At 37.7% G+C, this 26,561-nt stretch overlaps 1 protein-coding gene across 3 annotated transcripts in view; it reads right to left on the bottom strand.

Annotated features, from left to right (window-relative positions):
• Window positions 1-26,561, bottom strand: part of plch1 (phospholipase C, eta 1) — a 57,390-nt gene that overhangs the window by 19,411 nt on the left and 11,418 nt on the right. For all 3 annotated transcript variants that reach the window (XM_056766007.1, XM_056766009.1, XM_056766008.1), the window contains 8 exons: window positions 13,050-13,196; window positions 8,513-8,755; window positions 5,606-5,736; window positions 4,656-4,826; window positions 3,818-3,911; window positions 2,661-2,864; window positions 2,100-2,220; window positions 291-462 (listed from right to left, as the gene is read on the bottom strand). In XM_056766007.1, the coding sequence (XP_056621985.1) occupies window positions 291-462; window positions 2,100-2,220; window positions 2,661-2,864; window positions 3,818-3,911; window positions 4,656-4,826; window positions 5,606-5,736; window positions 8,513-8,755; window positions 13,050-13,196 (1,283 nt within the window). The remainder of the gene's footprint in view (window positions 1-290; window positions 463-2,099; window positions 2,221-2,660; window positions 2,865-3,817; window positions 3,912-4,655; window positions 4,827-5,605; window positions 5,737-8,512; window positions 8,756-13,049; window positions 13,197-26,561) is intronic.

Here is a 26,561-nt window from a genome sequence, read left to right as displayed (position 1 = left end):
ACATATCTATCTAAAGAACTGCTGTAGCCTATAAGAGCGATATTATCAAGTAATTCCTAGAAAAAAATGCATATTCATGGTAAAACAGGTATAGAAAACACAAAAACACAATTTTAACACCCTCCTGCAATTGTCTAGTTTTGTATATAGCCATGAATATAGTAATAAATCCAACCAAAAGCAGGCGATGTAAAAGTCTGAAATGTATATTGAAACCGTGGGTTCAGGAGCCAAGCTAAACCTGGAGTTGCTTTAAATGGTGATCAGTGTGTCTTCAGTTCAGGTTGTACCTTTATGAGTATCTTTCCCTTCAGGCTGTTCGGGCTGGGAAGCTGCTTGGGGTCTTTGTTCAGGGCCTCCGCCACATCCAGCTTGTCTCCAAAGATCTCTTTTAGATGCTGCGCTATCTTCTTCTGCTGCTGAATGCTGCAGTGATTCTCTATGGACAGTATCACCGGGAACCTAAGGAGAGAGAAAGCGTGAGAGAGAGCGAGAGAGAGAGAGAGAGAGAGACAGTAATCACAAACAAGGCAACAACAAGAAGAGTCAGCAGATGCTCCCTGCCTTCAGATTCTGTCCTCAACATCTATCTCTTGTTCTTATTACTTTCATCTTCTGCCATGTGCTGTCTGTCGCTTCTGCAGTCTCACTGTTCCCTTTCTCATAAGCGTCTGTTTCTTTGACTGTCGCTCTCGGCTTCTGTCTGTTCCCCACGCTGCTTGCTGTCATTCTCAGCTTTTGTTTACCTCATACATGATCTGCACACCTAACAAATCAAACTCTACAATTCTCGCTCTGAAATACAAATATTTCATATTCTAAAAATTGCTTCAGAATTCCTTAGTGTTTCTAGAAGTATTAAAGGAAACCATGACAGTTATTTTGTATTTTTCTCCTGTTATCAGAAAAATTGTCAATGAGATTAAAAAGACACAGATTCAATAGTGGCCGTTCTTTGGTCCTGCTGATGGCTTCATGTTTGACATACTAATAAAGGTGTTCTGCTTTCCAAAATGACGAAAACGTGTTCAATTTGACTAGGAGAGTGAGTACACTATAAGTGACATTCCCTCACACATTCTGAAAACGAGAATGAAAACAAGGAAAAACGACAGGAAAAGAGGGGGGAAAAGCAAACCAGTCTCTGTGGGAATCTTGGGAAATAGTGAGTGTCATTTCCATGTGATGTGAGTGTGCAAAAAAGCTCATTTACTTCATTATGCTGAGCCATTAGATGAAACAGGTGGCTGACTAATGATAAAACACCATTAAGGAAACAGATTCTGAGAGCTCTCCTACAGTTTACACGCCTCGGTGCCCAAAATTCTGTTAAATTTTTACTGTACTTCACCTCATGGTATATAAAACAATTTTCCACAACACATCATACATAATTATCATGTCACCTGCACCTCGCTGGGTGCGCTGATATCATAAAATGGAGGAGGAAAGGCAAACAAGGTTCTTTTAAATTGTTTTTGACATAACAGAACTCTTCTGATTATTAAAACAGCAAGCGGCACACCAGAGACACTGCACAGCCCTGTGAAGCTAATTATTGAAACCAAAAATGATCTTTTTAAGAATGTTTTTGTTTAATTTAGTTGATGGGTATGTTTGAAATAGAATACCAGCATAATACAGTAACAGCATACAAATGTGATTTATGTATACATACTGACTACTACATTGTCTTCCTGTAACTCAACTGGTAGAAAAATGTTTGGGTAAGCCAACGCTAAATGCACCCCATGATAAAATGTTAAATAAAAGCCTTAATCCACTCACTTTGGATAGAAAAACACTTAACGACATAAATATACTTAATATTTAAAATATGCAATATATGAAGATTAAATGAGTATCTCAAACCCTGTCACATGACCTCTTGCTAGTCCGGTATATTCTGCAGAATAAGAAATGTTACTTTGTTTTGCAAACTTTGCATATTCTTTAAAGAGAATCGATGTTATAAACAAGAATTTAACATCTTCACATACCCTATAAATTTACAAATAAAGTACGATTGTTTCTCCCTCCTTTAACATAAACCAATGACACATGAAACATGACAAAATAAAATAATTTGTTGTACACACTCATTGTTTATGAAGGCATATTTGTTGATGGTCTCGATGACAGATTTGAAGGTAATCTTGGAGGTGAGAGTGTATCCATGCTGGACCATGGGCTCACCGTCTGGACCATCCCAACAATCCACTGCACAACAGAACACATACAACACAGTACGGTTACAGCTGGGTCAAAAAAACCCAAAGGAAGACAGTTCTGCAATTCAAAACTCTTCATGCTTAACCTAAACTCAAAAAGATACAGATATATTCCCTGTGTTCTAAAGAACAATACATTTAATTTCATAATATTTTAATCAAATAAATAATATAAAACTATATAAAGTCCCCTTTAAATGGTCTAAAGTATTACAAATGTGAAAAAGATTCATCAATGCGTGCATTTTAAATGAAGACTCTGAATTTTAATGTCAATTCCACTATTGTACACATTACACAGTATTTGCTTCAATTACAACCAAAGTAATTAAATTGCAGAAAAACATCAGAGTAATCCCTTACTTTACTTTTTTATGGAATTTCTCAGTAACTAGTTACACCCAACTCTGACTGTACGTTTGGTCTTACCCTCCACACAGCGGCAGCCGGCCTGCAGCACCCATGCATACATGTCGGTCTTTGAGTTGGACAGCAGCTGGTCTCCGGTCAGGTAGGTGTTGTGGGAAGAAGCTATGAAATAGTTACACAGAGGCTGATCCATGTCCTGATTTACCTCATTGTGTTGAGGGTTGAACACATCACAGGCAGGGCTGCGCATGTAATTGGTGAACCCTAAATGGAACAGAGAACAATTGTTGCTTTAAAACTTCCAAACAATGCAAACACCTAGACGCTTTGGATAAAAGCGTCTGCCAAATGACTAAATGTAGATTCAAGCACAATGACTTTTCAAAGTGCAGAAATCAGACAACACATTGATGAATGATGCACTTAAAAACCCCCACAAATAATCGTCAATGTTTTGTACTGATTCTTAAACGTAGCGTTTAGACAGCAAGAGAGCTATCGATGGTCTGTCTAATAGCGGCAGATGCAAAATGAATTGGTTTCAGTGACATGACAAGCCACTGATGGTGAAGCGGTCACTGGTAAGCACATAAAACACATCTTATGGATGTGACTGACAAACAAACACAAAAGAACATCATTTATGTCATTGACAGACAGACATGGATAGAGAGAAGAATGGATGGATGGATAGACAGATGCATGTTTCTCTAACACACTAATGTCCGTCTACAGGGTTTTAAAAGGGTCACACACAGCAGCCAGGTTCAAACAGTTCCTTTTGCTCATCAGCTTTACTTTAGTACACAGTCAAGCTGAACGGAGCCCTGTGTCTTATTTAGCTTCAGGGAGGACAAAGTGGCCAGTGCTTCTCTGTCAGTGGACAGCGTTCATTGAGCCAATCAATAAAACCACTCAAACGATCAGAGGAAGTTTCATGATCCACACACACGCTTTCAGCAAAACCTCCAAAAACAACAAAACTTGAATAACAAACATCAATGGAACAGCTTGTGCAACAGCATCATAGGAACAACTCTATAAAAAGTTGTACCCTCATGTTTTTAAATGGGTTCATTTATGGTCACGGCATAATGTAATAAATATGTGTCGATTCAAATTTAACTTAAGAATAGCTTAGGCCTGAAATGTATTTTGACTTTGAAAAAACCCTTAAAAATAAAAAGAGAAACGGACACACACAGTTCTCACAGTACCTTCAACACCAAGAACTCCCTTCTGCTTGTTCTCCTCAGAGACTTCAAACTTATTGATTATGTCCAGACAGTTCTCTGGGGTCACATTGGACATCTGTGAAAAGGCAGGGAAGGAATGAAAAGAGCGAGTCAGTCACAAAAATCACTTTTCCAGACAGGATCCATAACACGTCAATCATGTGGTCTCTGAGGGTCACCTCATCCTAAACTGAGATCACAAAAACCCTCCCACTGCCATTCTGTCACCAAATGACTGTATCTTCTATTTTGTCTGCTCTCTTCTCCACTCTTCCCCTCTCTTCCCCCAGGGCTTCATGGTCCGTGCGTGGGCAGAGAGAGAGGAAGCTGGGACACAGCGAGACTTTCTTAGCATCACACTGGGGCTGTTCATAGCCTCAGCTGGAAAGCCATTGTAATGGTTGATAGAAAGGGAAAGGCTTTTGCTTTCCAATTCCTAAAGAATGCCCAAGAGCTCCGGCACATATTGAGATGGAAAAGGCAAAGACGGCTAATGAAAAAATGTCTAAGCGGGAAAATGCAGGAAAAACAGCTAAATATGTCAAATAAACTGTAAAAAACTGAGAAAATGTAAAACATTTACGTTGAAAATATGACATAATTTGAATTAATTTGATTATTTAATAGCAATGGGTTATAACAGTATTTCATTTTGATAATTGTAAAATGTACATTTATTAATAATGCATTTAGTAGAATAACTATTGTGAGGGAGTTTTGTTTTTGAGCATCTCCTCTCAACCTGAACAGAACAGTACATGTGTGTTTAGAAAGTTTTGAATTTATTACAAGTGCAGGAGAGAAGAACTTCACTTCAGACCTTTTGCTCCACCCCCAGAAAGTTGCCAAGTTCCTCTGGGGTCAGGTGATCCTTCTTCTCACTAAAGCACATGAGCAGAAGGAAGAGGTCTCGCCTTAATGACATCATCTTGTAGAATACAGTGAACTCTTCAAACGTCAGTGTGCCTTGCTGGTCATCAGAGTCTGCTTCCTGTTCCATCATACACAGAGATAGAGCAGAGGTGCATTATGGGTTCCATTCAAGACACAATAGGTTTGAATCGATATGGTAAATAGAAAGATATTAAATATTAACATGTGCTACAATTATGAATACAATATTCAGTGTGGAGCTTAAACGAAGTCCCGCCTCCAGTAAATAGATCCATCATCAATATATAAGTGTATAGGACTATACTGTTTTATATAATTGATTTTTATAATCAATATTCTTTTTAAAACTTAAATAATTAATAACAAATAAATAGAAATAAGTTAATCCCCTTCAATTAAACTTTTATTAATATTCAATAGTCACTAGATGACTCGGCATGTTGGAATCTTCTATGACGACTGACTGGGAAACTCTTATTTTGTAGGAATACTGTATATTACTCCACTGTGTTAACTCTCTTTTATCTTTCTTCACTCCTCCTGTCCGAGAAAACTATTATTGTTCTGTAATAGCTCAAATTAAATTTCTTTGTTTCCCAGAAACGGAGCATTAACTGCGCCAAAAAGGGAGAATAATGCTTTAAGACACATTAATCATAAGGTGATACCACATTATAGTGTTACACACAGCTCTACTGAACAAATAGAACAAAGAAAACAAGGAGAACCTTAAAATAACAACTTGTACCTTGCCTGGAGCGTACGGTCCTGGCCCGATTAAATCACACATTCTATGAAGCAGTGGAAATGCCAACTGAATTTATAATGTACTTTTTCTAAAGTGAATCGTAACAAAGGTAAAGAAATTTCGCATACCTGAAACATTTGTTTGACTTTTCTGCGAGGCAGGTTGACATTCATTTTGTGTAAAAGCTGGTAGATCTCTTCAATGTTCAGAAGACCATCTCCATTCTTATCAGCCTCCTCAAACGTCTGTTTCATCCATTTACAGAGAGGTTAAGAAAAAACACCAGGAAAACTATTTTCTTATCTAGAATAATCACTCCATAATAAAATGTTTCCCAGTTTTTCTAAAAATTAGTATTAAGTGGCCTATCAGAAATCGAGACGACAACGACTTTCCAGCCACTATTAAAATGAAATGTACTGTACGCCTTCTCTCAACATCAGGAAAGCTCTGGTCTGCTGTGTGACATGAATTTATAAAAGTACAGATATACCACATAGTCTCATAAAAGCTTCATGCATAATACAAGAACTGGCAAAATGTTGTTCAAAACGGTTTCAGACAAAGTATAACATGCTACATTGCACGTAACTACCATCTCTTGAAATAATTATCCTGGATGAAAAAAAGATGACGTGCAACAATTCACTTTCCAACATTATTTTTATAATCAATTTCATGTTTCTGTGCATCCTTACAAATGACATCATGCGTTTCTCATCTCTCCGCTCTAACACAATTAGCACTAATGCACAACTGAGAGATTCCCATAGCTGCTAAGCACACAGTGGTCGTGCACAACTCACTCATTGTGAGTGCTGATGTGGGTTTTCATTGGTTTTGCATGCCAAAATGGCCATCCAGACAGCAGAAATCAACTGAGCTTTGTTGAAATGTTTCAGCCCATCTGTCGAGCGGGATTCAGCTGCACTGTGTGTCTCATTAGGAGAACAGGCCCTGAATGATGAGATCTTAAAAACATAAAGCTGGAACTCGATTCACTCATATGCATAAAGAAACAGTAAGACAGTCGCAGCATCCGACCTTTTCATGCAATATTTTAGCACAAAAATCCCATTCAATAAGCAACTGCAATCTAGCTTAACCGTACACGTATACGACATATGGACGTTCTATCCAAATCGGGCTCATTATTCAAAGTGTTTTATATAAAAAAACATATTCAATATTCTCCTCAACAATTAAACTCCTGCTATACTGTCTGCAGTGGCAAATGGTACAACAGCATTTTGAAAGAAATGTTTGTTCACATGATCTATTGATAATGGCATCAGTAACTCATCTTATTATGGAGAACAGCACAAGAACTGGGAAGAATCCAGAAGCCGGTGTAGACCAGTGTACGTTTAGCATTTTAATGAGCCAATTCAGGTGCTTTTGGATACTTATAGAGTATCCTCATGGAGACTTATACTCTATGTGTGTGCATGTGTGGTCCTGGTAAACCCTATGTTAGTAATACCAGTCATTTTTGACCTTGTGGAGATGGTCAGGGTCTCCATTAGAAAACACTTTATGTTTGATTTGTTTATGTTTATATGAAAATGTAAAATAACATTGAAATTACAGTTTCGTACAGTCACCCTAAAACATTGATACCTTTTTGTGTGTGTGTGTGTGTGTGTGTGCGTACTATTTTGCACATGTTTATAATGTAGATGAATATGGTTATCATCGATTAGACGTTAACTGTCAGGAAACATATAATCTATACCGAAATGAAAAGGATGTTTTGTTTTTTAAGTACGACAGTTAGCAGAGAGACTTGAAGGCAAAAGAGCGGAAGGCTACTTGTATAGGTCTGCACGCAGGGGACAGATTTTGAAAGTCATCCAAATACAGCGGTCGAGTCATGTAACCATGGTGCGATTAGATGGCTAATCAAAGGGGCATTAACATGTGAGCTGCAGAATATCAACTTTAAATGACGTTTCATTTAATGCTAATCCACTAGCTTTGAACTATAAAGCTTCCAAGTCTTTGATAAAAATGTGTGCTTCGATTTATAACACTCAATGTGAGCGTGTGTGATGGAAAAATCACAGAGAATGTCTTCTCAACATTTGGCCCACAGTAGATCTGAGTCATTTTAAACAGCTAAACAGTTTGTTCACAGATTTGTTTGTATTCACAAGCAGTCAGTTAAGATAATACAAGAAACGTTTTTTTCGTAAACACAGACACCATTAGGGCTGTTAAACAATTAATCTTGTTAAATCACATTCAGAATAAAATTTTGTGATTACACAATATTATGTCTCTGTGCTGTGCATAATAATTTTGTATTTATGAAATAATTTTTGTATTTATAAACACATGCATACATGCATATATTTAAGAAAAATATAAACATTCATTAGCATTGTTTCTATAAATGTATGTGTTTATAAACACAAAATGAATACACAAAGTATACAGACATATATTATGTAAAAACAAACTTTTATTCTGGAATCGCGATTAATCAAATAGGTCACAGTCGATCTGTCGTTTAGAGAAATGCGTTATTCATTTCCTGTAATGGTAGTTTATAATACTTCCCTTCGATGACTCGCGCACCTTCATGAGAATAACAGACAGAAACATAAGGGAGGAGAGGAAGAGCAGCTCTGTGGTTTTATCTCCTCCTCCTCTCAGGCCGCTTCTTTCATGTGAGGCTGTGCTTTTGTAAGAACTCCCTGCAGAGCAAAACTCCCTAAAGCACTGAACTACTCACAGCCTTAAAGACTGAGTCAAGCAGCTCTCGCTCGCTCGCGTTCTCTCTCTCTTTGTGTTTGTGTCTTTGTAAGTCAGTCTAAATCATTCAGTCAAAATCAATCACGGGTCCTTTCTTGCCATCAATGTATTCAACCACCCACCCACTCAGCCATCCATCCACGCATCCATTAAAGGAACAGTCCACCCAAAAAGGTAAATATCATTTGCTAAACCTTTCTAACGTGACCTTTTACAAAAAAAGGGACATGACTATTCCAAAAAGCACCCAGTTTGAATATGTAAAAGCGAAGGATATTGATCATGGGTGCGCTGTCTCTTCGCTAAAGAGTCTTCATCGCTGATACCGGCCATCAGGTACCTGAGTCCCGTCACCCACGTTCTCGCTTCCTCCGCGTTCGACGTGACCAAGTCCAAAGACTCCATGTGGTTGCCGTGGTAAATGGTGAAACAACAGCTGGGATCAAAGTTGCCCTCCGCATGTCGGTGAAAGATGTCAGATTGACGACCTTCCGTGACCTTGTAGAGTGAGTCGATGGTGACTGGGGAGAAAAAAGAGATCCCTGAACCCCACAAGCTATGAAATGTCCAACATGCAGCGATGCATTCATCGGTAAAAAAGCCTGCCAGCGGTTTTTTGACCTGTATTACTCAAGTACAATAAAAGACTTGCTTCGGTAAAATTAACAGAAAGTGAAGTGGAAATGTGTTAATGAAACATTGATTCCAATTCTATGTATGGCTGAAATTGAATATGAGATTGAAGAAACAAAATCTAAGAGAATAATCACCATCTTCATCCCATCACAGTGTTTTCTTTCTTTTTCTTAAGCACTGGAGCATAACGGTAGAGTAGTCTATATGGCTCATGGTCTATATTTCAAGTCTTGTGATGCCACCCATAGCTATACGTGAGACACAAATACTTTTTTTTGCGAAAGCAAAATGTGAAGACATAATTTACAGAAGAAAATACATGGAAATAGAAGAGACAAACAAAAAACAAACATGGGTTTTATATACAGTATATTATATTTGTATATTATTATTAATAATTATTATTACAAAAATTACGTACAGATGTAGGTAAAGAAATCCAAATGTAATTAGTCACTTCAGCTCTTAAAACAAATATTAATACTAAATATAGGTTAATAGCTGTTCTTGGAGACAGCCCAAATTCTCTTTAAACTGTCTACATAAAAACTATTTAAAAATATAAAAAACGTTCAACATACAGGTTCAATATAGCATGGGGGAACATAAATAATGTCCGAAATTTCACTTTTGGATCTACTCCATAATCTGCTCTATGATTTCTGTCCAGTTCAGTCTTATCAAAATCTACACCCAAACAAGCCTCTGAATCTTTCAGCAATACCTCTTTAACACGCCTTTAACACTTCCGGTTATGATAATCTGTTCCAGCAGCTCTGCATGTGCTCTGGAAACCCGAGTGGCATCAAAGCCTCTGATCCCTTAACCTGACAATGAGCTAGGCACAATCTGCCTTTTTAATTATGCAAATGGAAAACAAAGAGAATGTTATCTTATGAGAGCAGTTCACAAACATAACAGCATACAAAGAGAGGGATAGAGACAGATAGAGACAGAGGGAATGAGAGGAGGAGATGGTTGGACCAAAGCACTTGAGTTTTTATTAACAGCACTGTGTTATAATCCATCTATCTGGGCTGGGTGAGTTCAGCCAACAAAAGCTTGCAGAGCAAGTGAATATAGAGAGAAGGGAACAGGATCTTATTTCTAGCATGCTAGCGGAACACTCAGCCAGTGCAAAAATAAGCGTTTATACAGAATTCTCTTGAACCCAAACAAGCAGAGCGCAAATAAAAATGGTTAGAGAGTAGTTTGTTTCTGAAAGCCCCTGGCCTGTGATTCATACACGGTTTTATGTAAGAGAGCTGCTCTCAGACTCTCGACATGTCAAAATTTTCAGGGATGCTTTAATGGGGAAGCAGAAGGAAATAAATAATACAACGATTATAGAGTGAGAGAGAGAGAGAGAGAGAGATCTCAGGGAAGTGACAGAGAAGAATAGACAGATGAACTTAAAGGTCCAGTTTGTGAAATTTAGTGACATCTGGTGGTTTGGCTATGAATTGCAACCAACAGCTCACTCCACTTTAGCACTTGGGTGGCTGACACAGAAGTAAGATGTCATCACGTTTTTGCTTCTTTGCTGAAGGAAATAATTTTTTTACGAAATGTGCTCCGTTTAGGGCTACTGTAGAAACAACATGGTGAATTCCATGTAAAGGGACCCGGGGTGTATGCACATAGATATTAAAATCATCCTAAGATATTAAAAACATAATGCTTCATTATGTAAGGTCTTTATACACCTTGCTGCTAGATTTCACTGACTTGACCTTTAAAGGAGTGGTTCAACACTGTTTCATGCATTCTGACATCTTCACAATGTTAAACGTGCTGGCTTCTCATGCTTCATGGTCAACTTGTCAGAAAACGAGTTGGGCGTATGCCGTAGTATTTCTGTGCTCAATTCACTCCCCAAGTTTCTTATAGGTTTGGTTTTTTTTTTCGAACATGAAATTCTGATAAGTAACAACTTTTCTTGGTACCTTATTGGGCAATTCTCCCAGATAAGCACGCCCACACATTAACCACCAGAAAGGGTACGCCCATCAATGTACCTCTTACATTACGCACGTTCAGCTGTGTTTGTTTATTCAAGTCATTTTCACGGATTTGCAAATCATTTAAAACTCTAAAAGATGCCGGACATGAACCGCACGCTGTAAGTGAAACAGTCATATGTCTGTGTATTATTGCCAATAGGCATGCGCTTGCATTATGTAAACTATACAAATTTATAGTGAACACAGTTATGCAGGTATAACAGGGCTCCAGACTTCAACTTAATAGTCACATTTACGACAAGTTTTCCAGACAGTGCAAGCACTTTTTATAAGTACTCGGGCATGTGCGACCTGCAAATGTGGAATTTCTTCTAGCTGTTATTTTATGTGGAAAAATGATTAGAACGCGACCACCACCAGTGCAGGCTGTGTGTGATTGTCAACTACGCAGTCACTCGTGTCACTGATGCTTAGCACTGACGCAGACGCGCACAATCCAGTCGTCATTGACAAGATTCAACACACAACGTGAGTGCATTTCTACGAGTTGCTGTGATGGATTCTTGAGAACGAGGATGAACGAATCGATGTACGAGACGTTTAAAACTAAACTAACATCGGAAGAGTTCAGGAAAATTATTTATCAGAGGATTACTTGAGACAGCCCTGGATCATTTCAAATCCGCTCACAGCAAGAACAGACGACAGGCGAATGCTCTTGTTAAGTTTTATTTGACGTTATATTAACATGTGTTGTGAACATTAGGAGAATTGTCCTAATACACAATAAATCATCTTAAGAAAATAAAACGAGGGCTTTCGTTTTTCTTTAATAAACAATTATTACTTTTTGATAAGAACAATTTCTGTTGGTTCAAATTAATTCAGATTACAGTCTCTCTGCCTCTTTTTAAATAAGCAGAACCAAATCTGCTGTCATCAAGTAACTTATTTGTCTATATAAGTAATACAGTTATTTTGGGGAAAATGTGAATAATTGCATTGCAGGCTGAATTACGGTGTGCCACTACATTTTTCGCTTGGACACTGGCTACAGTGCTCCTACAAAAAAATGTTGGTCTGGAGCCCAGGGTAATAAGATGATGTAATGTGTGCCCGTGCTTTAGTTCCGCCAACAGCACGCCTCCAGGACCTTGACTGTTTTCGAAATAATCGTACAGAAGTATCTGTTTTTTATAAATGTGATCAAACTAAATACTCTTCGAAGATATATATTATGCAATGTGAGATTGGCAGAAACTGCATGCGTTACCTCAGCTTTAATATTACACATAGCACATTTAGGATGAGGGAGTTATCACAGTCACACAAGACTTTTCGTTTTATTGACTTCCAATCATATACTTGTGAATGTAGTAGATGGGAAATGCAAGCTCCTACCAAAAAATGCATTTTATTGCATTTTAAAGGTCAAGTTTGGCGACCTGCGAATGTGTATCGTGATGAAGTCTGACCTAAAAAAGACTGATATTCAAAGAGGTGACCTTTACGGTTGGAGGAAATGCTTACAATATTAATAATCACACAGTCTAATGCTGTACAATACACCTTAAAATAGGGAAAACATCTATAACGGTGCAAATACTGTGTGTCGGATGTTTTTATCAAGGGTTTTCTGGTTGCTATCCATAAATGGTTCATACCCAAATCTCCATTTAGAAATTTCACACTGTGTAAGTCTAGTGTGACTGCAGAATTATGCATGATACTATTCAGTAAAATGCATTTCCTTTAAGTGTGGTTATTCTTATTCTGGTGACAAGCTAGCCAATTAAAAAAAATACATTTTTGGAAATTTTTCATCTCTCTCTCTACATAAATACATAATATTTAAAGGGGTAGTTCGCCCAAAAAAGAAAATTCTTTCATCATTTACAATGTAATGTCAATTCACACCAGTATGACTATCTTTCTTCTGCAGATCACAAAAGAAGATATTTTGAAGAATGTTGGTAACCAAACAACACTGTGGTCACATTGACTCCATTGTATTGACACAAAACCAATGAGACATTTCTCAAATTTTCTTCTTTTGTGTTCCACCTAAGAATGAGTCTTGCAGGGTTTGAATGATTTGAGGGCGAATAAACAATGACAAAGGCTCTTTTTGCATGTGAAGTAAACCTTTTTGAGTCCATGTTTAGAAAAAGAATGCATGTTTATGTTAAACTATATATGAATACGTTTGACTTACTCTTGGCTTTCTCGCTCTTGCGAGATGGTCTCCAGCGGATACATGACCGATGCTCATCCAGGTAGAATAGACGAACCAGACCTTTAGAACCAGTCTTCAGCTTCACCATCTGAGTCCCTGACTGCATCACACTCATGCATCGCTCCACTGCAGAAAACACAAACATGCACATTTATTGAGTGGGTAGATGGGCAACTGAACAGCCAGGTAAAATTATTCAGCTGGACGGAAGTATCGACAGATATAAATTGGCTGATGTATCAGCTCTGATATTTTTAGATCGCATGCCGATAGGTGTCATTTTAATTGTGACACATGTAGGCAGAATATGGAACTTGAAAAATTGACAACATTTTAAAATTGGCAGGGGGTGCAATTACTACTATACCAAAAACAATGCGAGAATAGAGAATCTCTGTATCAGAAGATTCGAGAACCCCTCAGTGAACTGTGAGAACCAGGAGCTTCACTGATGCAACATAGCAGAGAGTGCCTGCAACGCTCCTCATCTTTACAAAGTGAGACGGCAACTCCCTGTCCTTCAGGGCCACTGGGACCAATCGGCTTCACATCAGCAGACAGAAAGACTCTAAATAAAACTTCTGCTGAGGCTGGCACCCTGCTGATAAAAGTGCGGCAGAAGTAGAAGAAAGGGATGGAGACACATGGAGTGAGCATGCATGCACAGCACTGGTTGCTTTTCCTTCAAACTCTCTTTAAGATACTTGTGTGCTTTAAATGTGATTTAAGCTTAAAGATCCCCTGCAGACCTGATGAAACACTCCCAGAAACTGCTTTATACTGTTCAATCTAATCACATTTGTCTGGTTGTTATAAAAGTAACATAAATAGGCTCATCTAACAGGCTGGATTTCCAGTGTTCAGGAGCCATAGCTTTGTGTGTGGAACTGATCAAAACTAGGGTCACAATGAAATTTGACGTTCTTACATTTCTCTTATAAGATCATTGCTCTTGCTCATTGACACCTAATTGTCGATAAATGCCAGTGATATTTCCTCAAAGGAAAGACTGTAAACAACTTAAAGTGATAGTTCACCCAAAAATAACAATTCTGTCATCATTTATTCTCTTTCTTGTCATTTCAAACCTGTATGACTTTCCTTCTTCCGCAGAACACAAAAGAAGATATTTTGAAGAATGTTGTTAAATGCCCCCATTTAATTAACTTGGTTTTGGGTAACCTATCACTTTAACAAAATTCTATTGCTCAGAAAACATCCAGGACACCTCAGCCATACTCACGCGATACAGTGTACTTGAGTAATTGACAAATATGTAGTAAAACAAAAATATTCTGTAAACCACCATTTTTTAAGCAAATTGAAAATAATTGTAGCGTGAAGTCTCATGAGACTAAGGGGTCTATAAGGGTTCACTAACTTTCTCCATTATTTTACTGTTTCTGTAAAAAAAATTACTAACCTGTGCCGTAAATGTGTCATATTGTGTAATATAGCAAAACATTTACAATTATTTTAATATAGTGTTATTTATTAAATATGAAATTACAAATAAACATTATTTTTGGGTAAAAAACATAAAGAAACCGTTTTTAATTAAAAACTATAATTTAGGGGGTGTAGCCCCAAACGACGACAAAACTTTTGGTATTTTTATACAAATAACTTTTCAGCACAGACGGATCGAATGCAGACTTTCGCGTACTGAAACCATTTGAAGTCCCAGAAACATTACAGAAGTTTGCTCAACGTCTATCCGAGTTCGTTCTTCTGAGGTTGCCTCTCAAGACCGGTCTCCACGAGAACACAATTCCATTTTTTGTGTACTTGGAAACCGCCATTAAATCCTGAATGGGGTCCATCGGCTAATTCAAGTTGTTTTATTAGCTTAAACTAGGATGGTTTTCAGTGACAAAATGTTTAAATCCCTAAACTTTTAGAAATATATGGATCCGTTTTTTTGCCATTTACTCAAAAAGACTGTTGTAAAATGTTGTACATTTTTTATAATTTTCTTTTCAATTTATAAAAGTTACAATTTTGAAACATGCTTGACTGTCACACTGTTGTAATTTTTTATTTGTCTCAAATATTCTAAAAACATAGTTTTTATAAGTACAGTTTCATGCAAAAATAAAGAAATGTTTACCCACATTTTAAATGATGACAATAATAATTCATATGAATTTTATATTCCATTCATGATGTGATAGTGATCACATGATCATACCATTTCTTGTCAACAACCAATTTGCTTGAACTCACCTCAACACTAGTGCTTATGTAACAAGAACTATTGCACTTCTTGCAGAACAAAGCACTTTTGGGCAGGAATACTGGGAACCATTTGGATCTAATGAAGCAGGATTTAACATAAAGGACAGGACAATTATAAAGGATTTAAACCAATCTCACTCACAGAGACAGATGTCAGCACACACACACACACACACACACACACTAGTCTACAAGATGATTAGGAAAGGAATAATTGATGACGCCACGACATGCCATTGAATTCTTTGAAAATAATGCAAACCCCAAGGGGGTAATGAAGCAACGACGGGTGTGCATTTTTTTCAATTATGAAATTTACGATTACTAATTATAGTCAATTGTTCCGCTTATACCACACCACAAGACGTTGTTCCGATGTTTTATCTCAAGACATTTGTAAGGTATTTGTCTCGGAATGCACTTGTTGGTAGGACTAATTTCTTGCGCATCTCATCTGAAGCCGTTGCTTGAGCGTGCATATGCAGTTATCCGAGAGCAAGAGGAAGACAGACACATGCAGATGTGTTTGCACCATTGAGAGAGAAAAGCCAAGTATCTATATTTGATTTGCTTTCGTCGTATTTAACACCCGGTCATATGAAAAACCATAAGGAGAAAAAAATGTGATGCAGAGATTTCTGCACGAACTGCGGTTCTCGCAGCAGCATGGAAAGCTTGCTACTGTGCATTTAAAGTCCCGTTAACCCATTCCACAGACTAATTTAAACAGTTGTTTTTGTTATTTTCGTCTTTCTTCGCGTTTTATCTTTAACCCGCAGATTGTGTCATGTAGTTACCTTTGCTATATGCTTTAGTTTTCCTTCTGAACAGACCTGTATAACACTCGCCACATTGTTGTTGAAATGTTCATGCTGTCCATTCATTTTAGTAGTGATTTCTTCTCAGACAATAGAATTTGTGTGTCATTTTGTCTGTTGTTAAATCCATATTCAGTGGTGGACAGTAGGCTCCAGTATAACCTTTTTAATTAAACTGGGCGCATTGATATGGAACTGTAATTCAGTCGACCGATCTGGAACAACTACATATATGTGCGTTTAACTGAAAAATAATGCACACCCGCATAATGTTCGTCAGCCAATCAGTATGAAGCATTCAACAGCCCGTGGTATAATTAAAGATAATGGATGCAGGCTCAGACATTGTGTGCCAATTCCGCTCTGACCATCTGTGATGATGAAGAGGAATTAACAGGCTGAAATTAGACCAGGCAAAAAAGGAAATGACGTTCGAGATAAAAATAAAACTCATATACAGGACAAACACCAGGTTTGGAGGCTTCTATTGAAGCCATGATACCAATGGCTCTGTTGTGTTCTCGCACAATCTGACCCAGATTATAAAGCCATACCTGAGAACATGTACTTTGATCATGACCTGACAAGGATCCAGAAATATTCCTCTCTGCCTCCATATACACCTTCTCCCGCTGACTCATCTACTCATCCAAAATAAAAAAGAACAGCACCATCATTCGGTCCCAACCAAACCTCTGGCCCACTTTCACTATCAGCACTTCACAGATTGGGAAACAATCTACAATCCAATTAGATTTGACATGACCATGAAAGACAGTGCTTTCTATTCTTCCCCTTCGAAACACTCAAACACCCTCTTGTTTTCTTCTCTCTTGACACGTAGTATTGGTTTGCACAAAGATAGATTTTTGTTTGTGAAGTGAAACAAAAAGAAGGATTGGCTTGGACAGGTTAAACTCATTACTGATACTATTTCTTAAGGTAGGATTTGAGCCACAAGTATGAGACTGTAGAAGAAGAATAAAGTAAAGTAGCAGAGATGCCACAGTATGCAGTATACAGTATGTCTATGTTTAGTAAAGTGTCATCCACATAAAAACTCCATCAGACGTTTTAACATGAACAAAATCTTACATGCAGAGCACTGTGTACTCGCTATATAAAGAACTCAGTGTGCAGATGCGGTCAGTAAACTCATCACAGAGTCTTTCAAAAGCAAGTTACACTTCATACCTTTTAGCAAACATTTATGCAACAACATAATCTTTCTTTGCTTCTGCGATTAGCATCTCCCAGTACAAAATGGTTGACACCATGAATCTGAACGAATTGTCTTCTCGCACCAAAATATCGGCCAATAATCGGTATTGGTGCTATCATAGAAGCTGTACTTTAGATAAATAGTTTGTGGCCTTCTCGATTCACTTTAAATATGGGCACAAATAAAATTTAGCTTGCTTTAAAAGCACCTAGAGAACTGTGTCCTTTTGTATTGGACTCAAGGGAGAGAAAAAAATACAGGAACAAAATAGTTCATTAAGTGGGTGTTTCAACAAACAATCTTCCTGTTATTATGAAAGATTCGGGTCATCCTCCAAAGCACATTAATATACTGTTAGACAGAATAAAACGCTCTCTGGTCTTCTTAAGCGTCTGGTCTTCAGCTCCCAAATATTTTGCCATTTAAACCGAACCAATGAACCGAACCAATGAACCGAACCGTTGAACCGAACCGACGTCGGTCGAAAAATAATAATAATAATAGTTCCAAAAAATAATTAGCAACAACATACTTTTGTTTTGTAGAGTCTGATTGCACATAAACGGCAAACTTACCGGAGCGCCTTCGTTTTCCCTAGAAGTCATCTTCTTTACAGGTGGAATATCCGTGCCTTGGTCTCTTCTTGGATCATGACAGACAGTCAGGTTGTTGTGCTCTGATAGGCCGCCCGACATCGGTTCATTGGTTCGGTTCAATGGTTCGGTTCAATGGTTCGGTTCATTGGTTCGGTTCAATTGCAGACGGGCTCTGGGCTCAACTGTTTTTCCTATCCTGGGTAGCCCGGATGTTACCATGTGAATATTTAACTTGAATTTTTCGATCTAAATTTGAGATCTGAATAAGAGCCATCAAATTTGATCAATCTGAATGTATTTTATCTGAAATTCTGTAAGTTGATTTTTTTTGTATCTGAATTTGTGAGCATTAAATTCAGGTTTTTAAATTGGAAATCAATAATTTTCATATTTAAATTTCATAGAGGTAAATTCGAAACAAATAAATTCAGATACATGGTTTCCAAAGTAAAATAATTCAAAATCAAGTATTCATAGGCTGTTAAATTTCAAAACATTATGTCTCTTATTTACTTCCATAGAAAGAAACAGCAAAGAAACTTTTGAAAAATCTGTCAAACATCATCCGGCAGAGCGATATATTCGCACACGTAATAACTCGGCAGTTTCAATCAGAAAACTCTCACACACGCACAAGTCTGTCAGTGATCGTTTCAGTAGACGAGAGCTTTATTGATTTTCATTCTTATGAAAGCAACAGCTCTTTATCTTTCCCCTGAAACATACTGTTTGTTCCTAAATAAACCTGCTCATGTTCCCTTTCCCCCTCAGGGTCAATCCATACGTCTTTGCTTCCAGCAGGGTTTAGGCGAGTTTCAACCAATGTTTGGAAGCATGTCCTGTGGTGCAGGCAACAAGCTGCTCTTAAATCTCTAAGGGAACTAAGGTGACATCACAGGAATGCTTTGCATTGGGGAAATCCTAAAATGCTTTGGGCTCAATGTAAACATCGAAAAAATTGTGTCAAGGGGAATAGTGAAACGATTATAAATATTATTATATTTTCTTTACTTAAAGCATAGCTAAAAGTTTGAGATACAGATGCACCAAAATATCGGCCAATTATCGGTCGATTAAAGCAATATTTCACAACTATAGTTTAAAAACAGCCAACAATCAGGACCGATATATCCTGTCAATCAAAAGAGGACAGGAAAATGCTATGAATTTGTGCTCTGTGTGTAGAAAATTTCAAGAAATATAACCTGTTTCATGTTTATATTAATAGTCATAGGAATTAACAACATTAAGTATGTAAATAAATATTGTTTCGAAAACTGACTAATCGGATATCGGTGGAGAAATTTTGTACTGGTATAAAAATGACTAATTCTAATTCAACTGGTGTGTGCCACTGTATGCAGTATACAGTATGTCTATGTTTAGTAAAGTTTCATCCACATAAAAACTCCATCAGACGTTTTAACTTCAACCAAAATCCGTTTCTAAGGCAAAATCTTACATGCAGAGCACTGTGTACTCGCTATATAAAGAACTCAGTGTGCAGATGCAGTCAGTAAACTCATCAGTGAGTTTTGAGGTTATCAAAAGCAAGTTACACTTAATACCTTTTAGCAAACATTTATGCAACAACATAATCTTTCTTTTCTTCTGCGATTAGCGTCTCCCCGAACAAAATGGTTGACACCATGAATCTGTACGTCTCCTGAAACGAGTGTGATCATAGAAGCTGTACTATAAATAAATTGTTTGTGCACTACTGGATTCACTTTAAATAACACTCAAACTATCATTTCACATAAACAAAATAAAAACATTTTGACTTTCAATACTGCTTGCTTTAGAAGCACCTAGAGAACTGTGTCCTTTTGTTATGGACTCAAGGGGTTCCATCGACCCAAACAATTGTGACTGGAATTTTAAAAACATGGAAACAACACAACTAAGACCACAACAACTTCCACAAGGGCACTCCACTCAACATCTGTACACAGAGGTACACACACACTCCACTTGAATGCCAAAACACGGATCTAAATTGGTTTCTCTGATGGCCAAACTTTATGGTTTGGAGGAATGCCTGTGAGAATCAAAGGCCATGCACAAGCACATGCACCACATCTGGGGGTCATTAATTAGATCTCTAAATAAAGAAATCCATTTTAATGAGTGGTCAAGATTTATAAACAATTTATAAGGGTCTCTTGGTTAGTGTCTCTCAAACTCTCTCTCCCTCCGTCTTTTGATCTCTCTGTTAGAGTCTCTGGTTGGACTCTTATTATTGTTATTACGCCGAGACTCTCCGGCTAATTTGAAACAAATTAGTCTTGTGTTGAGTAAACCTTCACGCCCGATTACTGCCTTCTGCACTGTGGGGATTCGGCACTGGTCTCGGGGGAATGGAGAGAGGGAGGGCAGCATGTTCATTAGACTGCAGAGAGAGGTGAGATAGCTGGAGAGGAGGATGGAGACGAGCGGCTCACCTCCAGCGTCCCATCATCCCCTGCCACTTCATAACCTGATAATGATGAGTTAAAGTGACAGAATTAATTTCACACTGGGACAGAATGTCCAGGAATTAGTCCCAAAATACAAGTTCAATATATGTGTATTTCTTTCCACTGTCCAGTAGCTCATGTTCACATCAAGAATGATAACTTTAAAGATAACTATAGACTAAACTAGTCTATATAAATGTGTGTGCCCATTAAAATGTGAAAGGATAATGATTGTCTGTCAATGTAAAATAACACTCTGAAGGTGATCAAAATAATTTCGCTCTGTATTATTATTATATAAATATATTATCCATTTTAGAATGTTATATAGAGTTATACAATTTAAAAGTTTTATCTTAAACAGTCCATAGTTCCTGGTGTGAATAGGCCAGAATGGGATACATTTGACTATGCTTACAACAACGAAAAAATGAAATAAAGAAAAACATTTAAGGGTTCATATGAGACGGCTAAAATGAGTATTATCATTTGTTTTAAATGTAATGTTATGTGTATACACGATTTAAGATTTAAAAACGCTGTATTTTCCACATGCCGTGCATGTTTGTCTCTCCTCTTTTCCCCACCTCTCTGAAACGTGCAGATTTTTTACAAAGCTCATAGCTCTGAAAAGCGAGCTGTGCTGTGATTGGCCAGTTAAGCAGTGCATAGTGATTGGTCGATTACTGCAAGCGTGTGATGGAAATGTAACGCTTCTTGCCATATTTGAAACATCAGGTTTCAAAGCAATTGTACTGACAGGTGCGCCCACCTTACTTGCGTACACATTTGAGCGGTCTTAGTCTACTCATACCATGAATTGATGTAGATTTGTGGAGGTGTGGTTACACGAGGCGTTTCAGGCAGATCTGATTGAGCATTGGCTTTTAGATAGAATGCATCTTTTGCATTTACACGAGAAATCTTCTAAAAAAAAAAAAAAGACCATTATTGAAATTTAAACATTTTTTTCATATTTTTCTCAAGCTGTGAAACTGAAAAATTTGAATAAAACCATGAAACTGGAGATTAAATTGATATGAACAGTGATTAAAACCATGCAGTGCACACACAGCGATATCGTATGGCTTTAGAAGACTCGAAACGCAACTCAACTTGTTTGTAGTGCTTTATACTGATTTTGGTCAGTGTTTGCAATAAATACCCGTGTCTGACTACTCTTTCCTTGTTGCGTGTTTAAGTGGTTGGGAAGTGGGTAGGTTTAGAGTAGGAGTTGGGTACGGTGCTCTAAAATATCTATTAAAGTACAAATAAAAATTATTTTTTAAAATTAATTCAGAGGCCAATCGTGACACTAAAACGCATTCTAGCAGAACAAATGCAGTTATTCTCTTTAGCGCCCCAAGTGGAGTTCTGTGTCTCAAAACTAGCAATATACCTGATGGTACGTATTTTGTGGTGTTGCAAGAAGTGTACAGATGTATGTATTTCCTATGTGACCAGGTCGGGAATTGGTGTTTAGTCATTACTCTTTTTTTTTAAATGCAGTTTGAACCTGAAAAACTGTGACATGCTTTTTGTCAAAGTGTTCATTTCTGTTTTCATGCCCTATTTCATTATGCAGTCTGATTGTCTAATCACAGCTAGCAAATTCCTCACATATGTCTGCGGTCCAGACAGATTATGGGCAGGGCTGTGTCAGAAAAGCAAGGGATCAACAGAAAACTCAAAGCCACATTAAAAATTAAATGTATGGGACATTTCAACTGCTTTTGACCCAGGAACCATTCAGTGAAAGAGATAAAAGAGTAAATAAAAGCAGGGGGTTGGAGAAAGACCGTCTTTTAGATATACAAGAAACCTAAATGTGTTCATCAGCCCGGCGGCTGGAAATGAGAACAGATCAAAGCAGGCTGGTGAGGAGAAGTACAGGGAGATATCAAACACTGCATAATGGGGTCATAGAAGCTTAGTCTCTGTGATGCCTAAATCACAAAGCACCCTGCGTTCAGAACCATCAAAACGGGAACACAGAACACAGGGCGACACATGCATTATGCAGTTAGACACCTGCGCACAGGTTTGACAAACTGTCCGACAGCGTTGGCCCTATTAAAAAGTATTGGTTAAAAATATGGGTTTATTGTGTTGACAGCAATGCCTTCTGTGCCATATATTACTGCCATCAACATTTTAACTATTGCCATGAGAATTTTAACTATTACACCAGGTTTTTAAAGGATGTTCATGAAAGTATTAATAAATAACCATGAAATTAATCCATTTCATTCTTTGATTTTAGAAACATCATGCTGCTGCTATACACTATAATCTGTGTCCTGAAGCAGAACCAGCAGATAACCCCTGGTTTAGATCTCAGCATCAGCATCATCATCAAAGTTTAAATTACAAACAGCAGCTCATACTCTTCCAGCAGAAGAGGATAAAAGACTCTACAAAGAGGCTCTGAATCACAGTCAAGTCATTGAGATGGCTTAACAGCACTGTCATAATGTTCAGAGAGCCTTGAAGCAGTGTAAAACAGAGAATCTGGATCAGGAACATGTCACACACACACAACAATAAACCAGATTAAACCGTGTATGTGCACAGCCTGAACTATAAATACCCCAAAATATATCTGTCCCTGCTCTGTGCTCTCATTGTTGAGTCAAACATCTCATAATACACGAACCCTGTGCTGCTACTCACCACTCCGAACCCAAATCAGCTGTAATTCATTTTATACATCAAATCCATTTTATTACACAGAGATCCAAACTGATGCTTAATTAGACCAACCAACAGCAGGACAGATAAGAACGAGCACTCGCCCAACAAAAAAACGCACCGTTAAAGATGGGACAATTTTGACATTTCTATAAAGCTGTGCACCTTTTCATTACAGATTGAGACCTCTTTCTGTATTAAGATAGCCTGATCAGTTTGTTTTATGTTTGTGTTTTGTTTAGTACCATCTGTTCCATAAAACACTGCGTGTTTCACACCAAATAGTCAGGCAGGTAGAATACCTGCAGAGGAAGAGTACTCTGCACATCTCTCTGCATTCCTGAGATGTCATCTTCCACAATTTCTGAGAGGTGATAACAAGCAGAATATTCATACTTTCGCTTTTCATATCTGATCCAAAAGGTTAATAAAAGCAACAGCTTAATAAATATAAATTTAATGAATATGAGTTCATATAGGTCAAGGAATGAGATAAGTGTTTTAGTTCAAAAGCCAATAAACTAAACTAAGCAATGAAGCTTTTAATAAATTTTGAGATTTGTGATTGAAGTGTCTACACAAACACACAAAGAAATTAAATTTGCTCTACAATCTATTTCCTACCTATGTATGCCAAACGATACTTTTGTGGCACCGCCACGCTGCCTCCAACATGGTAGAACCAACGGGCCAAGAGAGACGCCACACTGGCCATGGCTGATCGCTCTGACGTCACAGAGAAAAGTCCCACAGCATCCAAACATAAAACCGGCCGCTCGTAATTCAGGCATCATCCGTCATGAATTCTAGCTCGCACTCTTCCCAACTCTGCGAGCTGGGTTGTCGCCGATCGTCCGTGTACAACACTCACGTCTTTAGCCACAAAAGACCACTCCACCCTTGCTTTGGTTGTCCATCTTCTATCACGCCAGCTATTCACAAAGAGCCTTTGAACCTTTGTGACTGTAGAAAGCAATACCGAGCAGGGATTAACACAGAATATGTAATGTATTGTAGTGGGGCAAATGTGCATGATGCTGTGCCTATGAACAGATGTGTTTTTGTCCTGGAGGGTCAAAGGGAGCGGTATGATACAGATGGACGAGAAAGCAGAAAATCTTAATGACATGACATGACATAATACAGTCATTAAAACTGAATGTGATGCCAAACAATCTGTGATGGGTATTTTAGTGCTTGCTCAGTGGAGAAGGACATAAGGACATTATTCTCAATCTTTTCTTTTGATCAAGTCTGACATTGTAGGTTTAGAATACTTTATTCAAGACAAGTACTATAATTTGAGAAAATGATTTCATCTTTGAAAAGCTGTGCAAACTGTGTCCTACATTTTCAAGATACACATTTTTCACATTCCATGAAGAAGTCAAGGCATCTACACTAAAAATCATTTAAAGGGCACAATTAACTATATTAACATATTTATCATATTAAATATTAAAATAAGGTATTTTCCATATTCATTTTTTTCACAGCTGTTTAAAATTTGCATAACGAAAATTTCTGTGAAAAGAATGGATAAAATCCAGGCAGAAAATTAACAGTACATTTTTCGTTTCTTCTTTGTTTTAAAGTGTATTATTCGAGTAAATAAGGGTTGAGCATAAGTATATATCTATAAAACAACCTAAAATAACGGAAAAAAATACCTTTTACAAAACCCGAGACTGGGGAACTGTGGGTGGATCTCTCTAGGGTCCAATAAAGTGTACTGTTTTATTAAGTTCAAGAGTGGAACTGAAGGGGAAGCCACTCATTTATTAAAACTCTTCAGCTCCTCAAGAAAGCAGTTGAACTTCCATTATAAATCATTAATTCCCAGTTGCTGCAATATGAATGCATTTCTTCACAATGTCTTCACATCTCAAAGTTCTCTGTGTCCTCATTTTCTCTCGTTTCTCTATTCTGTGTCGCTGTGAGACTACACATACTATACGACGAAGTCATTCAGATATGAAATTGTATTAGTCCATGCTGCTTTTTGACCGGTGGGATCTGACCGCTGGTCAGATGGAGGAGATGTCCATCTCAGATGCAGTAACCAGAAGGCCCTTAATGTGACATTTATAATCTCAAGACGTGACAGATATTTTGAGGTAAGAAAAGGGAAAACTGCAAATTGAGCGTGCTCAGCTCTCTATGATGTGATAACAGACTGCTTGTTCATATTAATTCAAATGACATGTTAATAAATCTGATTAAATGTCATAAACAGCCTCAATGCATATGCACTGCCACGACAATAACATTGAAGGCTTATAAAAATGGCTTGCAAATATTTTTGAGGTATTCATTTTTTAAGCATGTCCATCAAACCCTCAACCTTAGTATTGCTTCTACCATGCAACACATTAAATTACAGGACAGTACGAATTCAATTTGAGTTTTATTTTAGAAACTCTTTTGAAAAACTGGAACTAAATAAAGGAGAGTTTTTTGCCAAGCTTGAGAGACAAGAATATCCTCAACAGGAACGCACTTTAAATTGGGGATTTAAACAGAGGAAGGAAGCACTTATCACATCCTCTCCATCTTAATTAGAAAAAAATGATGCTATTACTGCCCTAACTCAAACTGCATCACTACGTTCAACAAGAACCCCACTGAGCTCCCACAATCCATCAGAGCCAAAATAACTGTGCAGAATCTTAATATATTCATGACTGCTGCTCTGACAGCGTTTCCTAGTATTGAAGCACAGTTAGGCAGGCAGGCGTTCACAGAGATCTTCGGGGATGTATTGGGCCAATTGGGAAAGCCCCTCCCCTTTGCCATTTCCCTTTACCCAGAAGAAGGATGGAGCTGAGCTGATACCAGTATCTCACCAAACAGAAACAGGTACTCCTGTGATCTGCCTAATCTTCTCCACTTCATAAAGGACGGCCTTGGAGACACATTAACTGGAAATTTGCCTCCAGCTTGGCTATAACGGTGGTTGTTGTGCAACTGAGGCCCATCAGGTCACACAGAGTGGGTGGTCTTAAAGGCCTATGGCTACATTGAATATTAAAATGAAAATTCATGTTGATTGTATTCTGCTCACTAGTCTCGACGGATTACTTAAAACACCAATACGGGCTACTGCACAACCCCATATAAAATCTCTTGATTTACATCATAACATCAAGTTAATGGGCAATTAAGCTGGTCTCTAACAATTTTTCAAAATCAATAGGCACTCTAAGTACTCATTCAGGAAGAAAGGGAGAGAAACAGGAAAGAAAGATGAAGAGAAATAGAGAAGAGGGACATGGAAAAAGAAGGAGACACAAGGAGGCCATGAACTCTTAAAGAATGTGAAGGCTGGGGAAGGAGCAGTAAATCATCATAAACTTAAAAAGCACTTTTTATACTGATTTTGTCTTGCCAATAAATTAATCTTAAAACAGTCAGTTCAGGCATAAACCTGCGTCACAAGTGTAATAATTTAACCTGTTGACACAACA

Source organism: Triplophysa dalaica, chromosome 14, assembly GCF_015846415.1.
Source record: "Triplophysa dalaica isolate WHDGS20190420 chromosome 14, ASM1584641v1, whole genome shotgun sequence".
Taxonomy (NCBI): Eukaryota; Metazoa; Chordata; class Actinopteri; order Cypriniformes; family Nemacheilidae; genus Triplophysa; species Triplophysa dalaica.
The sequence above is the reverse complement of the archived record's forward strand: the minus strand, read 5'-3'. Positions and strand labels throughout refer to the sequence as shown.